This window comes from Dasypus novemcinctus, chromosome 2, assembly GCF_030445035.2.
Source record: "Dasypus novemcinctus isolate mDasNov1 chromosome 2, mDasNov1.1.hap2, whole genome shotgun sequence".
NCBI lineage: Eukaryota > Metazoa > Chordata > Mammalia > Cingulata > Dasypodidae > Dasypus > Dasypus novemcinctus.
Window position 1 is genome coordinate 198,906,915 of NC_080674.1, and position 17,770 is coordinate 198,924,684.

At 46.2% G+C, this 17,770-nt stretch overlaps 1 protein-coding gene across 1 annotated transcript; it reads left to right on the forward strand.

Annotated features, from left to right (window-relative positions):
• Positions 1-8,337: 8,337 nt before the first annotated feature.
• On the forward strand, positions 8,338-16,908 carry RNF187 (ring finger protein 187). Its single transcript, XM_071218748.1, has 5 exons — positions 8,338-8,476; positions 8,699-9,258; positions 10,752-10,844; positions 13,283-13,504; positions 14,747-16,908. The coding sequence occupies exons 1-5, from the start codon at positions 8,338-8,340 to the stop codon at positions 14,747-14,749; spliced, it is 1,017 nt and encodes a 338-aa protein (XP_071074849.1). The 3' UTR covers positions 14,750-16,908.
• Positions 16,909-17,770: the final 862 nt, after the last annotated feature.

Here is a 17,770-nt window from a genome sequence, read left to right on the forward strand (position 1 = left end):
ATCTAATACAGTATATGAGAAATTTATGAAACACTTTTTCTGCATTAATTGAAAATGTAGCAAGATTTTTGTCTATGAATGTGGTGATTTATATTGTTAGCATTTCAGATGTCTAACCATTCTTACATTTGGAGGATAAATCTTAACCATAAGATGGTTATTAACAAATACACTGTTATATTAGTTATCTAATTTTTATCTAAGAGTTTTTGTACTTGGGTTGATAAATGTCTATACTTTCTTTTCTTCGGTAATCCTTATTTTGGTATCAGGATTAAACTATTCTTATAAAATGACCTGAGCAACTTTCACTCCTTTTCAGTTTTCTAAAACAAACTGTCCTTAAGAGTTTATTCAAACTCAAATGTAAAGCCATTGGTTTTGTCCTTTTATGAGACAGCTGGTCTTTAGCTCTCATTTCATTTTCTTTCATACCTGTTGGTCTGTTTGAGATCTCTATTTCTTCTTGCAAACTTTTGATATGTGTTCCCAATTCTCTTATTTAAAAGGGAAACTTTTTTGGATCTAGAGGTTCTTTCACTTTGATATAGAATAGCTGGAAAATGTGCTTACTAAAAATTTCTTCACTTAAGCAGCTCTGGATCTTCTAATACCCTCACTGATCTGGTTTTCTATTAATCTAATTTTAGAAGTTTACTCTTTGCACTTAGATCGCTGAAGGATATTAGCCAGCCCTTTTCAGTTTTGCTTACAGGAATAAGAGAACATCTCAAAACAAAACCAGACTGAGTGGTCCCAGGAGCACCTTATAACCTAGGAAATCTGTAACTTGCCTCAGAGATGAAAAAAGCTTGATATTCTTGAGCATTAGCTTAGAAAGGAGTCATGAAGACCTGGCTAAACTGTGGTTAATTAGCTGCTGAAACTTAGGACAAATTTGAAGTGCCTGAGACAACACAGGACTGAGAAATTTCAAGACCCCTGTCATCACTTGTGTTTCTTCTTCCCTACCCCTCTCCTTTGCCTATAAAAACCCTAGGTCCAATTCTTACTTTGAAATGGTTTTGGGGGAAGATTCCCCCAGGTCCTTGTTTGTACACTTGCAATAAATCACCTTCTCACTGAGAGACATGCCGGGTCAGATGGCCCTTCTATTTGAAATAGCTATGCTTATGGTAACAGGATCTTTGCAATATTAAGGAAATTTCTTTCTATTCCTAGACTGCTAAGAGTTTTTCTGTGTTTACTAATACTCACAATTAAGGCTGAACCTCAAAGTTTTCCCCCTGCATTAGATGAAACATATAACTTGTAATGTATTTATTTTTATTTCTCTTTCTGGCATCTCCTGCATCCTCTCTAAATCAAACAGGCTGGAGGTCAAGCTATCTTATCAATCTTTTTAAAAATCCAGCTTTTAATTTTGTCCATTTTCTCCATTGCGTTTTCCTCTGCCTAATTGTGCTTATATCATTTATCCTCTGCCTAACTGTGCTTATATCATTTATTCTCTTCTTTCTTGAATTGAAAGGCTACTCCCTGTTTTCTTTTTTCCTGATAAACAAGGTTAAAGAAATACACTACTTTTTTTTTTTATTTTATTTTCTTAGTTGGATTTTACTGTTCAAAGCTGTATTGTAAAGAGTAGCAATCATAGGCCTGGACTTTTGGTCTGACTTCTCAGTCTTATTTCTAATATGAGACCACATTTTTTTAAGCATTTATCCTCAAAGATTTTGAGAGTCTCTGAGTTTCTCAAAATCAAATCAAAATCAAAGATTTTCAGAATTTTGTAAGTTTCCCCCTTCATTTTTTTTGTCAGTATGCAAAAATCAATTGTATTTTTTCATATTTCAACATTTGGTAACAAATTTTAAAAATTACCATTTACAATAACACCCAAAATTATGAAACCTAGTAAAAATATGTATAAGCTCTATATGCTGAAAAGTACAAAACACTGATTTTAAAATATCAAAAAGAGACCTAGAAAAAAGAAGTATACCATATTCCCTTTTTTTGTCTTTATTTTTTTAATGTTACATTAAAAAATATGAAGTCCCCATACACCCCCTTCCCCCCTCACCCCACTCTTCCCATAAAAACAACCTCCTCCATTATCATGGGACATTCATTGCTTTTGGTGAATACATCTCTGAGCACCGCTGCACCTCATGGTCAATGGTGCACATTATAGTCCACACTCTCCCCCAGTCCACCCAGTGGGCCATGGGAGGACATACAATGTCCAGTAACTGTCCCTGCAGTACCACCCAGGACAGCTCCAAGTCCTGAAAACGCCCCCACATCACATCTCTTCTTCCCACTCCCTACCCTCAGCAACTACTATGGCCACTTTCTCCAGATCAGTGCTACATTTTCTTCGATTACTAATCACAGTAGTTCATGAATGGAATATCAGCAAGTCCATTCTAATCCATACTTTATTCCTCCACTCTGTGGACCCTGGATTGGTTGTGTCCACTTCACATCTATATCAAGATGGGGCTTAGATTCCACATGGCTGATGGATGCAATTCTCCTGCTTTCAGTTGTAGGCACTCTTGGCTCTCTGGTGTGCTGGTTGACCTTCTTCACCTCCATGTTAGCTGAGTGGGGTAAGTCCAATAAACCAGAGTGTAGGAGTTGCTAGTCTGTTGAGGCTCAGGGCCTGGTTATCACATGGACAGTCCAGAGGTTCAGGTCCCCTGGGTATACACTAAACCCCAGCACCAACTATAGTTCCGGTAAAAGTAACAGGAGAGGCTTGTGGACAAAGATCACATCTGAGTCCAGCTCCATCACACAGAAACACAAACTCCAAAGTAGGGCCAACTGACAAGGCACTGAACTCCATCTGCCATGACCATAGAACCTGTGGGTCTCTGTAGCCCTCAAAAGAACCAATACCTGGGGTTGTATCTACTTTATCTGTCTCTGGGACTCTGCTCAGGTGTTCATAAGGGCAACCCCTCTGATAACCTCCTGGCTCTTTTTGGAGACTCATAGCCATATAAACCCATTTGTCCTTTCCATTTCCCCCTTTTATTCAGGTCAAAAAGCATTTTTAACTCCTGATATTATGTGTAGGCTGAGATATTCTGCTGATCTAAGTTGACCCTTTTATTCAAGGTCATTTTCTAGTTACATCATCAGCTGGTACTTGACAGTAATCCCTCGGTGCCATGGAGGCTCATCCCTGGGAGTCATGTCCCACGCTGGGGGGAAGGCAATGCATTTACATGCTGAGTTTGGCTTTGAGACTGGCCACATTTGCGCAACACGGAGGCTCTCAGGAGGTAACTCTTAGGCACCCTGCAGCTCTAGGCCTTGTTCTTATTTCAGGCACACAGGCTCACAAGCATAGTCATTAGTATCAAGGACTCATTGTTGGACCTTCCTTTTTTTTGGTCTTTGCCGTTGCACTTGGGGGATTGTTGCTGCTCCATTAGGGAATGTGATGGAGCTCCCCTGGCTAGGAACTCAGCACTCCTTCAGTTGTCATTTTTAACAGTAACCACTATGAAAGTATCCTAACATTTTTATGTACCCTGGATATATGTCCTGGAGAACTCCCTGCCAACCATGTGTTCCCTGTCAATGACATCTCACACCAGTATTGCTCCCCTGCCATTGTTGAACCTCTCTGTGATCCAAAACTTCTTCAAAAATGAAGCCCAATATATTGCCAGGTTCCATTAATAGTAAAATGGAATATACTGATGAGTTTAAAGGTTAGATATAGAATACATATTAATTTAGAAAAATTAAGGTAAAAATAAATTGGGGTATCAAAAAATTAAAAAATCCAAAAGCTTTGTTTTTGATGTTTTGCCTTCCATCACTGCAATAAGTGTTGCCCTGTATTCAAATTGGCAAGGCAATTTCTTCCATCTTTTCCTCAGTGTCTACGTCCTTTCTTTTTCTTTCTTTTTTTCCTAAATATTAAGCTTGTCTTCACAAAAGTTTTAGATCACAGTAATTCATATATACAATATACGGTACTCCCACATATCCAATATAAAACCCTTTTCCCTTCCACAGCAATAATCTTTTTACATATTCATACCATATTTACTGAAAGTGATATACAGCTATTGAAACAATAGCTTTCAAACAAGGTAACACTTGGGTTTACATTGTGGTTTATATTTTAGATTATACAATTTTCTAAATTTTTAGTTACCTTATGTTTTACATTATGATTTACATTTTAGCGTATAAGCCCCTATACATTTTTGGTGTAACTTAACATGTCCTATATCCATCCATGTATAATCTTGTAGAATACTTCCATTGCCCCACAGTTACATTGATTCCATTTATTCAATACCTCTTTCCCCCTCCCTTCCTTTTTTAAAATAAAATTTTATTGAAGTATATCATTCATAGATAAGCAGGCATAAACAATAAATGTAGAGTAAAAGTTGTGAACTTACAAAACAAACATGCATATCATCATACAGTGCTCCCATACATCACCCCACCACCTACATCTTGCATGGTTGTGAAATATTTGTTACAAACTATGAAAGAACATCATCAAAATACTACTACTAGCTATAGCCAATGTCTTATATTTGGTGTACTTTTCCCTCAACCCACCTGATGATTAACACGCTAAAATGGTATTATACATTTGTTATCATATGGCTTTTGCTGGGTCTCACACATTTTGACATGTAATAATGTAAACAAAATTCACTTTTAGGTATTTCTCATTTTCTACAATTTCACATCATAAGATCAAACAAAATAAAATTTAAGGTAAAAACGACTTTTGACAAGGAAGGACATTACATTCTGGTATAAAGAACAGGTTAGATCAAGTCAACACAAGCATCATTATAGCATCTATGCACTTAATACCACTTTAAAATATAACAGTGAACAAATGGTTGAAATTCAGGTGGAAGTAGATCAAATCACCATTTTTGCAGAATTTAACACATACTGCTCAGTAACTGAGAAATTCAATACAAAGCTATGCAGAGATATTGAAGGACTGAATAATACAATTAATGACCTTAACTTCTTAGAAATATGCCCAACAGAGAACTCACTTTCCTTTTGAGCACACAGGGAACATTTACAAAAATAATCGATCTGTTCCATCATAAAGGAGGGCTCATTAAATTTCAAACTATCATTACAACAAGGATCATATTCTGTCATCCCAGTGCAGTGGTTAGAAATTAATAACAATATTTTAGGTACAAATTCTATATATATAGAAACTAAATAATAGATTGTTGGATAATGTTTGGGTTTAAAAAGAAATTATATGGGGAATTAAATATACTCAGATCCAAATAAAAAGAAAATACCATGCACAATAATATATGTCATGGAGCTAAAATGGACTTGAGTGAAATTGATAGGTTTAAATATTCAGATCAGGAATGAATCCAGGTTTAAAAGTAATTTTTCTAGTATTATTCTGAAAACCTAGAACATTCTGAAAAATTATTCCCACTGGTAATAATATGCAATTTGTATTTGCTACTTGCCCATTTTCCTTCACTACTTCATCATTTGTTGGTCTAGTCACCAATATTCCTGTCCTGGTTTTTTCTTTTTTTTCCTCTCCTCTTAAATCCCAACATGAGAAATTTTTTCTTGAAGCAGAAAAGTACAGATGGACAAAAGGAAGATTATTTATTTAATGCAGTTTAGCAGTTTGGTACAGGTAGTAACTTGATTTGTTACTTTTAGCCTTCTCTTATCTAAAAGACATCATTCAGCTTTTAGATTATGATCCTATTTTCTTCTCTTTGAACTTAGAAAAACTGATGTCATACAACAATAACTTCAAATTTCCTTCCTAGTAAGCTGTATTTCTTGGTCCTATTTTTGCCTTTGAGAAGCAATGAAAATTAATTACTTCAGATTCCTTTTCCATTTGCCAGAGATGAAATTTCCTGAGTCATAGCTCCTTAATCTGAACATTCTCCCATCTTCAATCATTTCTTTGTACATATATAGTTGACAGTCATTTTTTTTTTACCATTCCTTTCTGTAGCCTTGGTTTTTAAGAAAAGAACTTAAAATAGGGTAACCCAAAATACAGTAAAATATACATCACAAAATCACATAAAATAAACAAGTTAAAAGTGGGATGACAACTTTTATAATTAGAACCTTTTAATTTTATTTCAGTAACTTAATATTCTATTGCTTGTTTTAAAATCCACTTTTTGACATACATAGAGCAAGTACCCAGATATTTTTCGTAGTTGCCAATTTAATCCCCAAACATTTTACATTAATCAGTATAAAATGTTATCTTGAGAAGAAGAAAGATGGTTTAGAAACTAGTGAATATGGGAGTTCTTCCTACTTCTGGTGAGACATTAGTTTTATTTACTTATTTTTGATGGCAATGAGAAGGGAATTCAAGAACACCAATACACCTGGGATAGGCAAGCGTTTTCACTATCATTTTGTTGTCTATTAAATGTAATCCTGAGAAAGAAAAAAAAAAAATCCAGTCTGATCCTGCTTCTGACTTGAAAGTGGAGTCTGATTTTCTGAATGGTTCAAGAGGCAATGGGAGGGAAACAGACTTTGGCCCAGTGGTTAGGGCGTCCGTCTACCACATGGGAGGTCCGCGGTTCAAGCCCCGGGCCTCCTTGACCCGTGTGGAGCTGGCCATGCGCAGTGCTGATGCGCGCAAGGAGTGCCCTGCCACACAGAGGTGTCCCCCGCGTAGGGGAGCCCCACGCGCAAGGAGTGCGCCCATAAGGAGAGCCGCCCGGCGCAAAGGAGGGAGCAGCCTGCCCAGGAATGGCGCCGCCCACACTTCCCGTGCCGCTGACGACAACAGAAGCGGACAAAGAAACAAGACTCAGCAAAAAGACACAGAAAACAGACAACCGGGGGAGGGGAGGGGAATTAAATAAATAAAAATAAATCTTAAAAAAAAAAAAAAAAAGAGGCAATGGGAAAGAGAGGGCATATATTTTTGCCCATACTCCATCCAACCCCTTTACTCAAATGGCAGCAGGCTACATTTCTCATCTTGGAGAGGAGGGAGAGAATGGGCATGGATGGGCGAGGGAGGAGGCTCAGTCTTATGCCAGGTTACTCCTTGTCACCCTGTCTCTGGGTGTGGGAATGCCAACTCCACACAATCTGAATTCTTCTGGCATTGAAGGGAGAATGTTAGCCAAAAATATTTGCCATTTCATATTTTCAGGTCTCTCACACACATTTTAAGACTGATGAACACAGCAATTTGCTGAGTCATTAGTCTTTATTGAGTCTTTGCCCCAAATTGCCAACAAAAATATGACAAACATTTCTCCACTCCACCCTCCAAAAGAGTTATCTCAATTTTGGATTATTTTCATAGAATGTATCGGAGGAAAGGGATTCCAAAGGTTATGAAAAACCTGCAGGTCCTTAATATATATGGCTAAACTGCTTCTCAGAGAGTCTTAATAATTTATATATCAGCAGAACCTGTTCCACTAAATTTGGAAAAGTAGGGTTTTTGTTTTTGTTCATTTTAAAAATTTGTTTGCTAAGTTGATAGTGAAAAAGTCTCATTTTATTTTCCTCTTTTTTGTTTTTTCCTATTTCTTAAAAATTAGTCAGTGTACATTTTTTCCTTCATGTTTATTTAGCCATTTGTGGATTTCCCTGTGAATTGAGGAATCTCTTGGGGAGTATTTTTGTATGTACTTTTCCTTACCAGATTTTATAAGTTCCTTATATATTTGTGGTTAAAATTTTCCTAGTTTGGTTGTTTGCCTTCACTTATATTCCTGATTGTTTTCTTCCTACCCACGGAATTAATCCATTACGGAGTCTGCTCAAATTTTTTGTTTGGTTTTGTTGTTACTTTTTTCTCTCGACCCCCACCCCCCAACCTCTAGATTCACCCAAATGAACTGGGCTTCCCCGGAACTATACCCGTCTGAAGCGCTTTCACCTTCCAACCGTTACAGCGAACTAACCTCAGTTGACTGTTTATACTTCCAACTGGCAATTTAGTGATTTCAAGTCTATAGCAAATTTTTAAAAATTGAAACAAAGAACCCTAGGAACTCGGAAAAACAAAGCCTCAGAAGATTTTGCACTGTGGCTTAAAAGTTCGAATCCTTTCAAATATCATGTAAAAGGTACACATACAATTTAAGTTATACAGTGTTAAATTACATAGATTTTCTTAACCACTTGCTTGTTTACTTTAAAACATCCCCCAAAACAGATGTTTTATGTATCTCTTCCCAAGATACTCCACGCCCCCCGCGAATTTTCTGGGGCAAGGTCAGGAGACCATTCTGTGCCTTATCGGACGACCCTCCTTGCAGAGTCGAGAGCCCCCCCTTCTGGCAGGAAAGGCGGTCTCCCCTAGATTCCCACCAGCCAATGGACCCCAGGGCGCAGGAGCGGAAGCCGCCCGGAAGCCGGCGGCGACGGAGGGCCTCCCGCAAGGAGGGTCCTAGCAGGGACGGTTTCTGCAGGGAGGGTCTGAGCAGAGGAATTCTCCGCAGGAAGGGTCCCCCAGGTCTGAGCAGGCGAGGTGGCCGCAGACAGCACTTCCCCCGCAGGCTCCTGGCAGCCCCCACCTTGGGGGCGGAGCGCGCGCACTGACTGGCAGCTCGGGTCCTGGCAGCTTTCAAAACCACGTTTGAACTAGTCTCTCCAGATATTATTGAATGTGTTTCATCCCCGCGCACGGAGCCACTGATGGGGCAATCCCGATCGCTCTGATATCCCGGGAGGGGAGGGCGCGGGCGGGCTCCCCCAGAACAGCCGGGCGGTGCCGCGCTCCGCTGCCAGGGCCCTGCGGCCCCGCCCTCGGCGCGCGGCTCGCGGCGGCCGCAGCCCCGGGCGCGCGCGGGTGCGGTTCCTTCCCGCGCGTCGCCCGCCCTCGCCGAGGGCCCGGTCGCCGCAGAGCTGGAGGGCTTCGCGGCCCCCGAGGCGGCCGCCTGCGCCATCTGCCAGCGCGCGTTCCGGGACCCGGTGCGGGCCGACTGCGGCCACCGCTTCTGCCGGGCGTGCGTGGTGCAGTTCTGGGCCGATGAGGACGGGCCCTTCCCCTGCCCCGAGTGCGCCGACGACTCCTGGCAGCGCGCCGCCGAGCCCGGCCGCCCGGCGCTCAGCCTCCGCCTGCTGGCGCTCGAGGTGGCGGCCGCGGCGCCCGCGCGCGACGCGCAGGCCAGCCAGGCGGCGCTGCAGCTGCTCTGCCGCGCCGACGCCGCCCCGCTCTGCGGCGCCTGCCGCGGGGCCGCCGCGCCCGAGCCGCCCGAGTGGACGCCGCGCTGGAGGAGGGCGCTGCGCGGCAAGGTCGGCCTGCGCCGGGAGCGCCCGCGGGCCCTCCCCGCGGCCCCGGCGCCGCCCCGGGCGTCTCCAGAGCCCCGTCCCGCCCCGCTTCTGCGCGCCCCTGCCGGTGCCCGCGTCCTCCCCGCGCAGGACCTCCTGCCCCAGCCCCACCCCGTCCTCCGGGCCTCCCTCCCTGCGCCACCCCGTCGGCGGCCCTCGCCCTGTCTACCTGCCCCCCACCCGCTGTCTGAGGCCCTCGCCTTGTCCCCAGCCCCTTCCCCCGTAGGTCTCCTGCCCCTGCGGCCCTCTCCATCTCCGCCTGTCTCTGCCCGGCTCCGCTAAGTCTCCTGCCCCTCCCTCTTTCCCCCTCCCCCTGTCCTCACCCCGGTAAGGTGACCTGCCGTCCCCTCACCCCCTTCCTGTGCGCTGCCCCGCCCCGGCCCTCGCCCCCGCTGTTTCACCCCTCCTCATCCCCCCCCCCCCCCAGTCTCTCCTCCCTCCCCGGGGTTGCCCGGCCAGCCCCGGTCTCAGCCCGCCTGGGTCCCAGCACTTGGGGTCTCTGAGCTCTGTCCTAATGGTGGGCCAGACGTCATTTTCGCGCTCCTGGGATTTGTGCCCGCGAGGCCCGGGTTTGGCGCGGAGGAGGATGTTAGCCCCCTTGTTATCTAAGGAGAGCTCGCCGCCTCCTGGGGTGGGGGATCCCCGGCTCGGCCTCCCGCGGCTCTCGCGGGTCCCCGCGGCACCTGCCGGCTTCTCGGGTCAGGTCTCCGTTTAGTGCAGGCCATTGCAGGCGAGTTTAGCCTGGAAGCTCTTGTTCCAGGCTAGGGTCTATGCAGAGGAGGGCGTCCTACGGGGAGGGACGCAGAAAGAAGAACCTGTGCGCCCGCCCCTAGGGGAGCACACGAAATTCAGTTCAGGGCCCTGTTTCCGGGGGGAAAGGGGGAAACAAGCGAGCACTTTTTGCATGCCACCTGATGTCAGGCGCTTCTAGGAGCGCTTTTCCCGACTAGGTCCCTGCAGCGAGTCAGGCAGAGGAGAGGAGGCTGTGCAGACCTTTCCTGTAAACTGCCCACTCGACCAGGAACACCTGGAAGTGGGAAAATGACTCCCACAGCCCCGTGTCTCTGGGGTACCTCCGGGTCCGAATCCTGTTTAGGAAGGGTGAAGCGGGTGTGTTTCCTTACCTGTGATGCTCTCACTGGAAGATCTTATGTTCACTTCCACGGTTAATTTCTCAGGAAGGAGCTTTCTATCAGATTTTGTTCCGGATGGCGTTTTACTAGGGGGCACTGGGAAGAACCCTTTTAAAAAGGGAGCCGCTTTACCTGCGGTGGCCCTTTTCCTTTCCACACTGTCTGGCAAGCAGAAGACCTCGCTGGGTGTTATTTCTGAGGAAGTGAGACTGTCGCTTGGGCCAGGTCACTACGCCGGGCTGAGGACGTCAGAGTGCCCTGACCCCGACCTCCGCAGGGAGGGCCTTTCCTCCCACCCGCGCGTAACCAGCCTCTCTCCCCCAGGAGAACAAGGGGTCCGTGGAGGTCATGAGAAAGGACCTGAACGATGCCCGCGACCTGCACGGCCAGGCCGAGTCCGCGGCCGCGGTGTGGAAGGCAAGTGGCGGGGGCCTTGCCAGCTCGGGGTCCCAGGGAAATAGGGGGCCTCGTGCCCTTAGCCGTGTTAGCTCCTTACGGAGGGAAGACGGGTTAGCAAGCCACGCTGCCCAAACCCATGCGCAGCTTCTTGGCTTGGTGCATGCAGGAGGGTTTGGGAAGTGGTTTTGAAGAACTCCAGGGTGTTTTTTTCCTAGGGCTTTTAATGACTATTTCACAGCATAGAATTTAGTCTGAGTGATTAGCAGCCCTCTTTTTCTCCCCGTGTTATATGTGTCGGTGATGTGTTGGTGAATCCAACTTACTTTTTTACAGATAACTCCTTAAAATACTCATAATTTTGATCTAAAAGTAGCACAGTTATTTCCAAGGATAATCAGGTGGGAAAACTTGGTGTTGCTTTCCTATGGGATTTGGTTGTGCTAACTAGCATACCCTAATGTTTAAATTACAGTTTAGATTACCCTAATGTTTAAATTACAGTTTAGATTATTTTAGGTTATTTATGCAAGAAATACATAGTGTTTACATTACAGTCTGATTAGGTTACTTGTGCAAGAAATACATAATCTCATAGACCGATCAAATCAAAGGAGCATGTTGGCAGCAAAACTTATCAAAAGAAAAAGCTTAAAAGATACTGTTACTTCCATTTCCTATTTCCTTTTGGGACTGAATTTCAGAAGTAGATGATTCTATTCCTGACCAAAACTACAAAGTCATGCACGCTTTCTTTTATAACTTTTTCCTTATATATGGTAGAATTTGTACTAGTCCCTCAGAGTTTCAAAACTCTATCCCCTTTTTTCCCCACATGCAGAGAGGAAGTGCTTTTTTAACAACTAGAAACACTGATGGGGAGGCCTGCTTAATCGAGGGTCAAGCCACTGTCAGGAGTAGCCCTCGCCTTTGTCCCCGCCCCACAAGCACGTGGGGTGCGTGCACCCCTCCGTCCACCCAGGACGGTAGGTGGACTTGATAGAGGATGCAGGTCCATTCTGAGAGCACAGACGCCCGTGGACGAAGGCTCTGAGGTTCTTCTGTAAGAGCAGCGCTGTGAACTCCTGAGTCTGGGTGATACGGGGAAGCTTGAAGGATCCCTAAAATTTTCACTAATCCTGTGTCACCCCAAATTACTCTTTGTCTACCAATTTTAGCAGATAGGGACTTTTTTTTTACTTTACATTTACAGTTGACCTTATTAAATATTCTACATATCCAGCCTCAGCTCCCCCTTCCCAACCCAAATTCTATCTCCCATCCACCTGAACTCTATTGTCCAACTCCGTAAGTTTACTCTTCATATTTATTTCCTGTCAGTGAGACCACACAGTACTCACCCTTTTGTGTCTGGCTTATTTCACTCAACAGAATGTCCCCAGGGTTCCTCCATGTTGTCATGTGCCGGTTCATTTCTTCTTACAGCTCAGTAGTATTCCATCAGATATATAATTCACATTTTGTTTATCCATTCATTGGTTTATGGGCACATTTGTTTCCATCTTTACAGATAAGGGCTTTTAATATAACCCTTTTTGAGGTGTTTACCTTAAAAAAGGTACCCTTCAGATGAAAAAACCTTCTAAAATCAAAGGAACGTATTTGTAGTGCCCCACCTTGGCCAGCTAGCATGGAGAAGGTACCCAGCACCAAGAACCTGACCGGCAGTCCTGTGCTGATTTCTTATCAGCTGCAAAAGACTTGGGCTCTTATCACAGCTTTCGTCCTCGCTGTGGGGCCCAGGGTTAAGTAGAAGAAACTGGGGAAAATCTACATTCAAAGAGGATCAGTATACCATACTTTCCTATTTTGTGTGTGTGTGTGGTTAGTTAGTAGTTGGAGAAAGGACAAAAGGCTGAGGGGACAAGTAGAATGTGTTAGCTGAAGGCCAGCAGGATGCTTTGTGTGTGTGTGTGGTTCTGTTTTTTGTGGTTTTTTTCTCTCTAATTTTTAAAAAAATGTTACATTAAAAAAATACAAGAGTTCCCCATACTCGCCCCACTCCCCTCACCCCACTCCTCCTACATCAACAACCTATTCCATCATCGTGGAACATTTATTGCATTTGGTGAATACGTTTTGGAGCACTGCTGCCCCACATGGATAATAGTTTACATTGTAGTTTACACTCTCCCCCAGTCCACCCAGTGGGCCTTGGCAGGGCATACAATGTCCCCAGCAGGATGCTTTTTTACCCTTGGGATTCAGGTAAGACTGGAGGAAAAGTTATTAAAAAGTTGGGAATGTGTTTGTGCCAGAAGAGCTCAAGGAATATTTCTCTCTCCTGTCACTTACAGGAGGTAGAAGACAGGGTTTTTTGAATAAACGTGAGTGCTGTAGAGCTCAGGACCTTGGAAGTAGAAAGGGGCGCGGTGGCTGTGCCCAGCCCTGGGTGGGAGGGCACAGGAGTACCGCTTTTCTCACTGCCTGTCGCGCAGGGACACGTGATGGATCGGCGAAAGAAGGCCCTCTCAGACTACAAGAAGCTGCGTGCCTTTTTCGCTGAGGAAGAAGAGCATTTCCTGCAGGAGGCAGAGAAAGAGGCAGCGGCCCCAGAAAACGAGGAGGCCTATCCAACAGAAAGGTTCCAGCCCCTGCTGCGGGCGGTCTCGGAGCTGGAGAAGAAGCACCGCAACCTGGGCCTCAACATGCTGCTTCAGGTGCGGGACTGGTTTCCACTCGCTGTCTTGGGAGAGTTTGGGATGTGTGCTGGCAGGAAGAGCAGCTGCAGAGAGTTGACAAGGGAGAAGAGGCTTGCTTGTATTTGTAAGAAATGCATAAATCTCATAGATGATCAAAGCAAATGAGCGTGTTAACAGGGTAACTTTATTATAAGAGAAAGCTTAAAAGATACTGCCTTGGGAGCCGATGTGGCTCAAGCAATTTGAGTGCCTGCTTCCCACATGGGAGGTCCTGGGTTCAACACATAACCAACAGGAGATATCTGTAAATAGTATGAGATTTTGTAAAATTCTTTCACACGGTGGTGGGGATGCACAGGTCCAGATTCCACAGGGCGGGCTGCCATCCAGGAGCCCTAGTGAGCTCTTGATGAGTTCTCGGGGCAGCTTGCTGTTGGAGGTAGCGATGGAATTCTCTCTGCTGAAATCACTTCCCCTTTTAAAAAGGCCTTCAGCTGACTGGATGAGACAACTCACTGCTGAAGGCAGTCTCCTTAGTTGATTGATATGTAACCAGCCATCTATGCAATCAACTCACTGATGATTTGAAATGCCCTTGTTTTACAATTAGCCAGTTCTTGTCTGGGCAGACAACTGGACACCATTACCTGGCTGAGTTGACATGTTAGCTTAACCATCACAACTTCTATTACCCTTAGCCTTTTGGGACTGAAGTTGAGAAATAGGTGTTTCAAGGAAGATGATTTGCAAAAATTTTAATCTAATGAGAGCTTGATGAAGCATAAAGGGATTTTGGCGCCTCGCACTGGAGCTTTGAACCCAGGAACTATGGACCTCGTGCTCAGGGAGCAGTCAGGCCTGGGTGACCCCCAGGGATATCCCTTTAGGATTTCAGTGGTTCCCACCCCTGATTTTCCAGTTTCCTTGCCCTCCGGCTGTCGTCCTAAATGGTCTCATCACATCCTCTGCCCCCAACCTCTTGCCTAAAACTCGAGACCAAGCCCCAGCGACTGCATTTTTTCATCAGCATCCGTGGTCCTTCATCAGCATCAGCACCTCCTCGTCTGGGAGGTCCTCGGTCAGCTCTAAGCTGTCACTCAGGCACTGTGGGTTATGAGGTTTGGCCTCTGGAAGACATTGTAGGGTGGGTGTGGGTGGAGGTTTAGTGTCTTGGGTTCTGGGGTTTATAGACAAAGTGCCCAGGACAGTGGCTGGTGCTGGGGATTTTGTGGATGCTCACCTCTTTTCTCCCCCGTGCAGTGATGGACCTGGCCCAGCACCGGAGCTCTCCTGGAACGTGAGGCTGGAGAACGGATCCGACATCACGGATCCCAGCCTCCAGGCTCCTTCCGCCCTCCCTGACCTCCCTGCTTCTTCATCCACTTGTCATTCTGAACCATTCACTTGTAGGCCGGCTGGAGGGTATCTGAAGGTGCCCCGCCCCTGGTTGTGCAAGATAGTCTATTTCCACCAGGTCTGTTTGTTTCTCCCTTTCTTTGAGGTGTTAACTATTTTTGAAGCTAGAAACATTTTTATAGTAGAGGCTTGTGACCTGGGAAACTAACCCCATGTACCCCATCTCCTCATGTAACTCTTGTTGCTGATAAGGCTTTCATCAGAAATTTACCTGGAGCATCAGTCACCCAGTGGCCACCTGATTGTCAGCTTTGGGACCTAACTGTCGAAAGTCAAGGGAATTGAATCCTGCCCCTTTTACATGGCATTCAAGACAGAGTTGTCCCATGTAGCATTCCTACCCCAGATCAACAGATACGGAAGGCAAAACAGTTAAGGAAAAGTAATTGCAAACAGGGCTTCCTGACACCTGGGTGGGGCTGTTAACAGATAAGATCTACGGTAGGTGGAGGTGGAAGACGCTCTTTGAATAAACCTGAGTGCTTTACACAATATGTCTCCTACTAGTGCTCAGGGCATGGGAAGTGAAAAGAGTTGCCTCACCACTGCCTGAGCTCAGGTCCCCCCACCAGCATCAAGCCCATAAGTGTCTCTGGGCTTCTGCGTGGGTCATGATGTGACTTGGGCCAGCACTGCTGCGGCTCTTCGAGATGGCAGCAGGAAGCTCCAGTTTCACCTTTGGAAGCTTCTGCTAGTGCTGCAGTAACACTCTGCCTCATGTTTACCTTGTGAATGGAAGCCAGCTTTTCAGGAAAATAAAATACTGTATAGTATTTTTGAGCCCTCATAGAAGAAGAGTCTACCTATGGGAAATGGTGCAGGTTTACTGCCCTTTACCTGTGTATCTCTTTCCACTGCCTCCCAATTTTTCCTTTTGTCTTTCTCACCTGGTTTGTACTTCTCAGTACAAGCCAGTGCTGTTGCTTCCCAGGAACCTTCGGTACCTTGTCTTTGTAGTGCCCTGCCAACTCCCTCCCACCTCCTGATGAACCCAGTGTTTTCAGGAGACAGGAGCTGTGCTTAGCCTGAAAGTGTGAAGGCTGGTCCTCTAGGTGGGGAAGGCTCTGAGGGGCGTGTGGTGTCCCCAGGCAGTTGGTCTCACCGTATCTTTTTCACTTTGTATTCACTTTGTATTTCCCCAGCTGTATTATCACACTTTGTAACTTAGTTGTGTGGTTGCCTGTGGCATTTCCTGTGTAATAGAGTAGACAAAAAATGCAGCACCATGTAGAAATGAAGGAGGTCTGAAGAAGATGTGGACAAACTGAGAACTGTTTAGGCCGAGCATTTGAATTCCAGCCTTGCTGCGGGACATGATGCTGCCGTCACATGAAGAGACGCCAGCGTGCTCCTGTGGAGAGGCGGCTGCCATCAGGAGGGCGAGGCCTTCACGGGCCCTCGCTCAGTGGGAAGCAGGCAACACTGCTGCCTTGGCAGTGGGCCGCCGATGCGGTGTCGAGCCTGGCTAAGGATAGTGACACCACCATGGCTCTGTTCGGGTGGGCATTACTGTTTCTGAGACGTACCATCCCGTGTAGCTAAATCCATTAAGCGCAGCTGTAATCCGTCGAAGGCCGGGCAATGGTTGCTAGTAGTGGTTTTCCAGCAGAGCATGATTCCCCTGCTGCGGTTCACGACGCCTGGTACCGTGGATAAGAGGAGCCTGTTAGACGCGAACCTCGACAAGTTGTAGTCGGTGGGAAAGTGCAGGGAATGCTCAAGCGAGACCGAACCTGAGCGCAGGCGCGCAGGGCCAGCTAAACGTGCTGGCCACAAAAGCCACTGAGCACGGGTTGCGGGAAAGCACTGTACGTTCTCTGGGGGTGTGCCCCTGAAATTGCTGCTGGGGTGACAAACGAGCTGCTGAAGGTGTAAGGCGTTTTCAGCCCCCGGGAAGGAATTGCGATAAGTGGCGACGTCCTCGTGAGCGCTAGGTGAGCGTTGTGTCACTGCCTGGCGTGCGGGCAGGTGCGCCTGTGGTGGCCAATAAAGTTGACTTTGCTTCAGCTGTTTGCTTCTTTGTTCTCCGTCCTTTCCCCTTCTTTGTCTTTCTGTGTAGACAGGAGCCGCCTCTCTGTGCTCCTGGGTCTTGAGGAAAGTGCAATGCTGCAGGAAGCGGACTTTGCAGATGTCGTTTTCTCCAATGTCACTCCCTGTGCCCCTAGCGGCAACACTTCCTGCTTTCTCCCGAGAAATCAGAAACTGCCCAGGGCTCCTGTTTAGACTTAGTAATTGTCTTAGGATGGAGGACTGAGCTGGCTCACTGCCATCCTTCTAGAAAATGGTTTGGGGAAGGAGGAAGAGAGGGAGGCCCTGCTGAAAAGTCTGTTTCGTCCTCACTTCAGTTGGCCTGTTGTCCAGAGCAATGGCACTGGGCCAGAGAGGTGGGCAAGATGTGTCAGTGCCTAATAGGTGGACTTGACATTGTGCATAGATCTCCTGGGTTCAGGAGAATTGGGGAGGGGGGTGGCGGAGGGGAGGGACCACAAGCAGACCTGAGGATCCTGCCGGCGCAGTGGGTAACTTCTCCCGGAGGGTCATGTATTTGCTTGTCTTCCTAATGGCGTGTGAATTTTGTGAAGTTAGGAACCACGGATTGGGTAGACATAACCCCGTTTAGGGCTGTATCACCCCTGATCCCTGTCCAGCCCCTCTGGATAGCCATAGCTAGTATAAAGGGTGGTGCTATGATAGGTGGAGAAAACTGGTTGAATACTGGAAAGGGACAAATTCATCATCCAGATGTCATTAAAGACACAGCAAATTATATGACCTTGGCCACATCATTCCAGATTGTTCCAAGAGCCCTGAGCCCCTCAGCTTCACCCCACAGTTCAAGATACGGTGGGCCTGGGAGGGAACACCCAA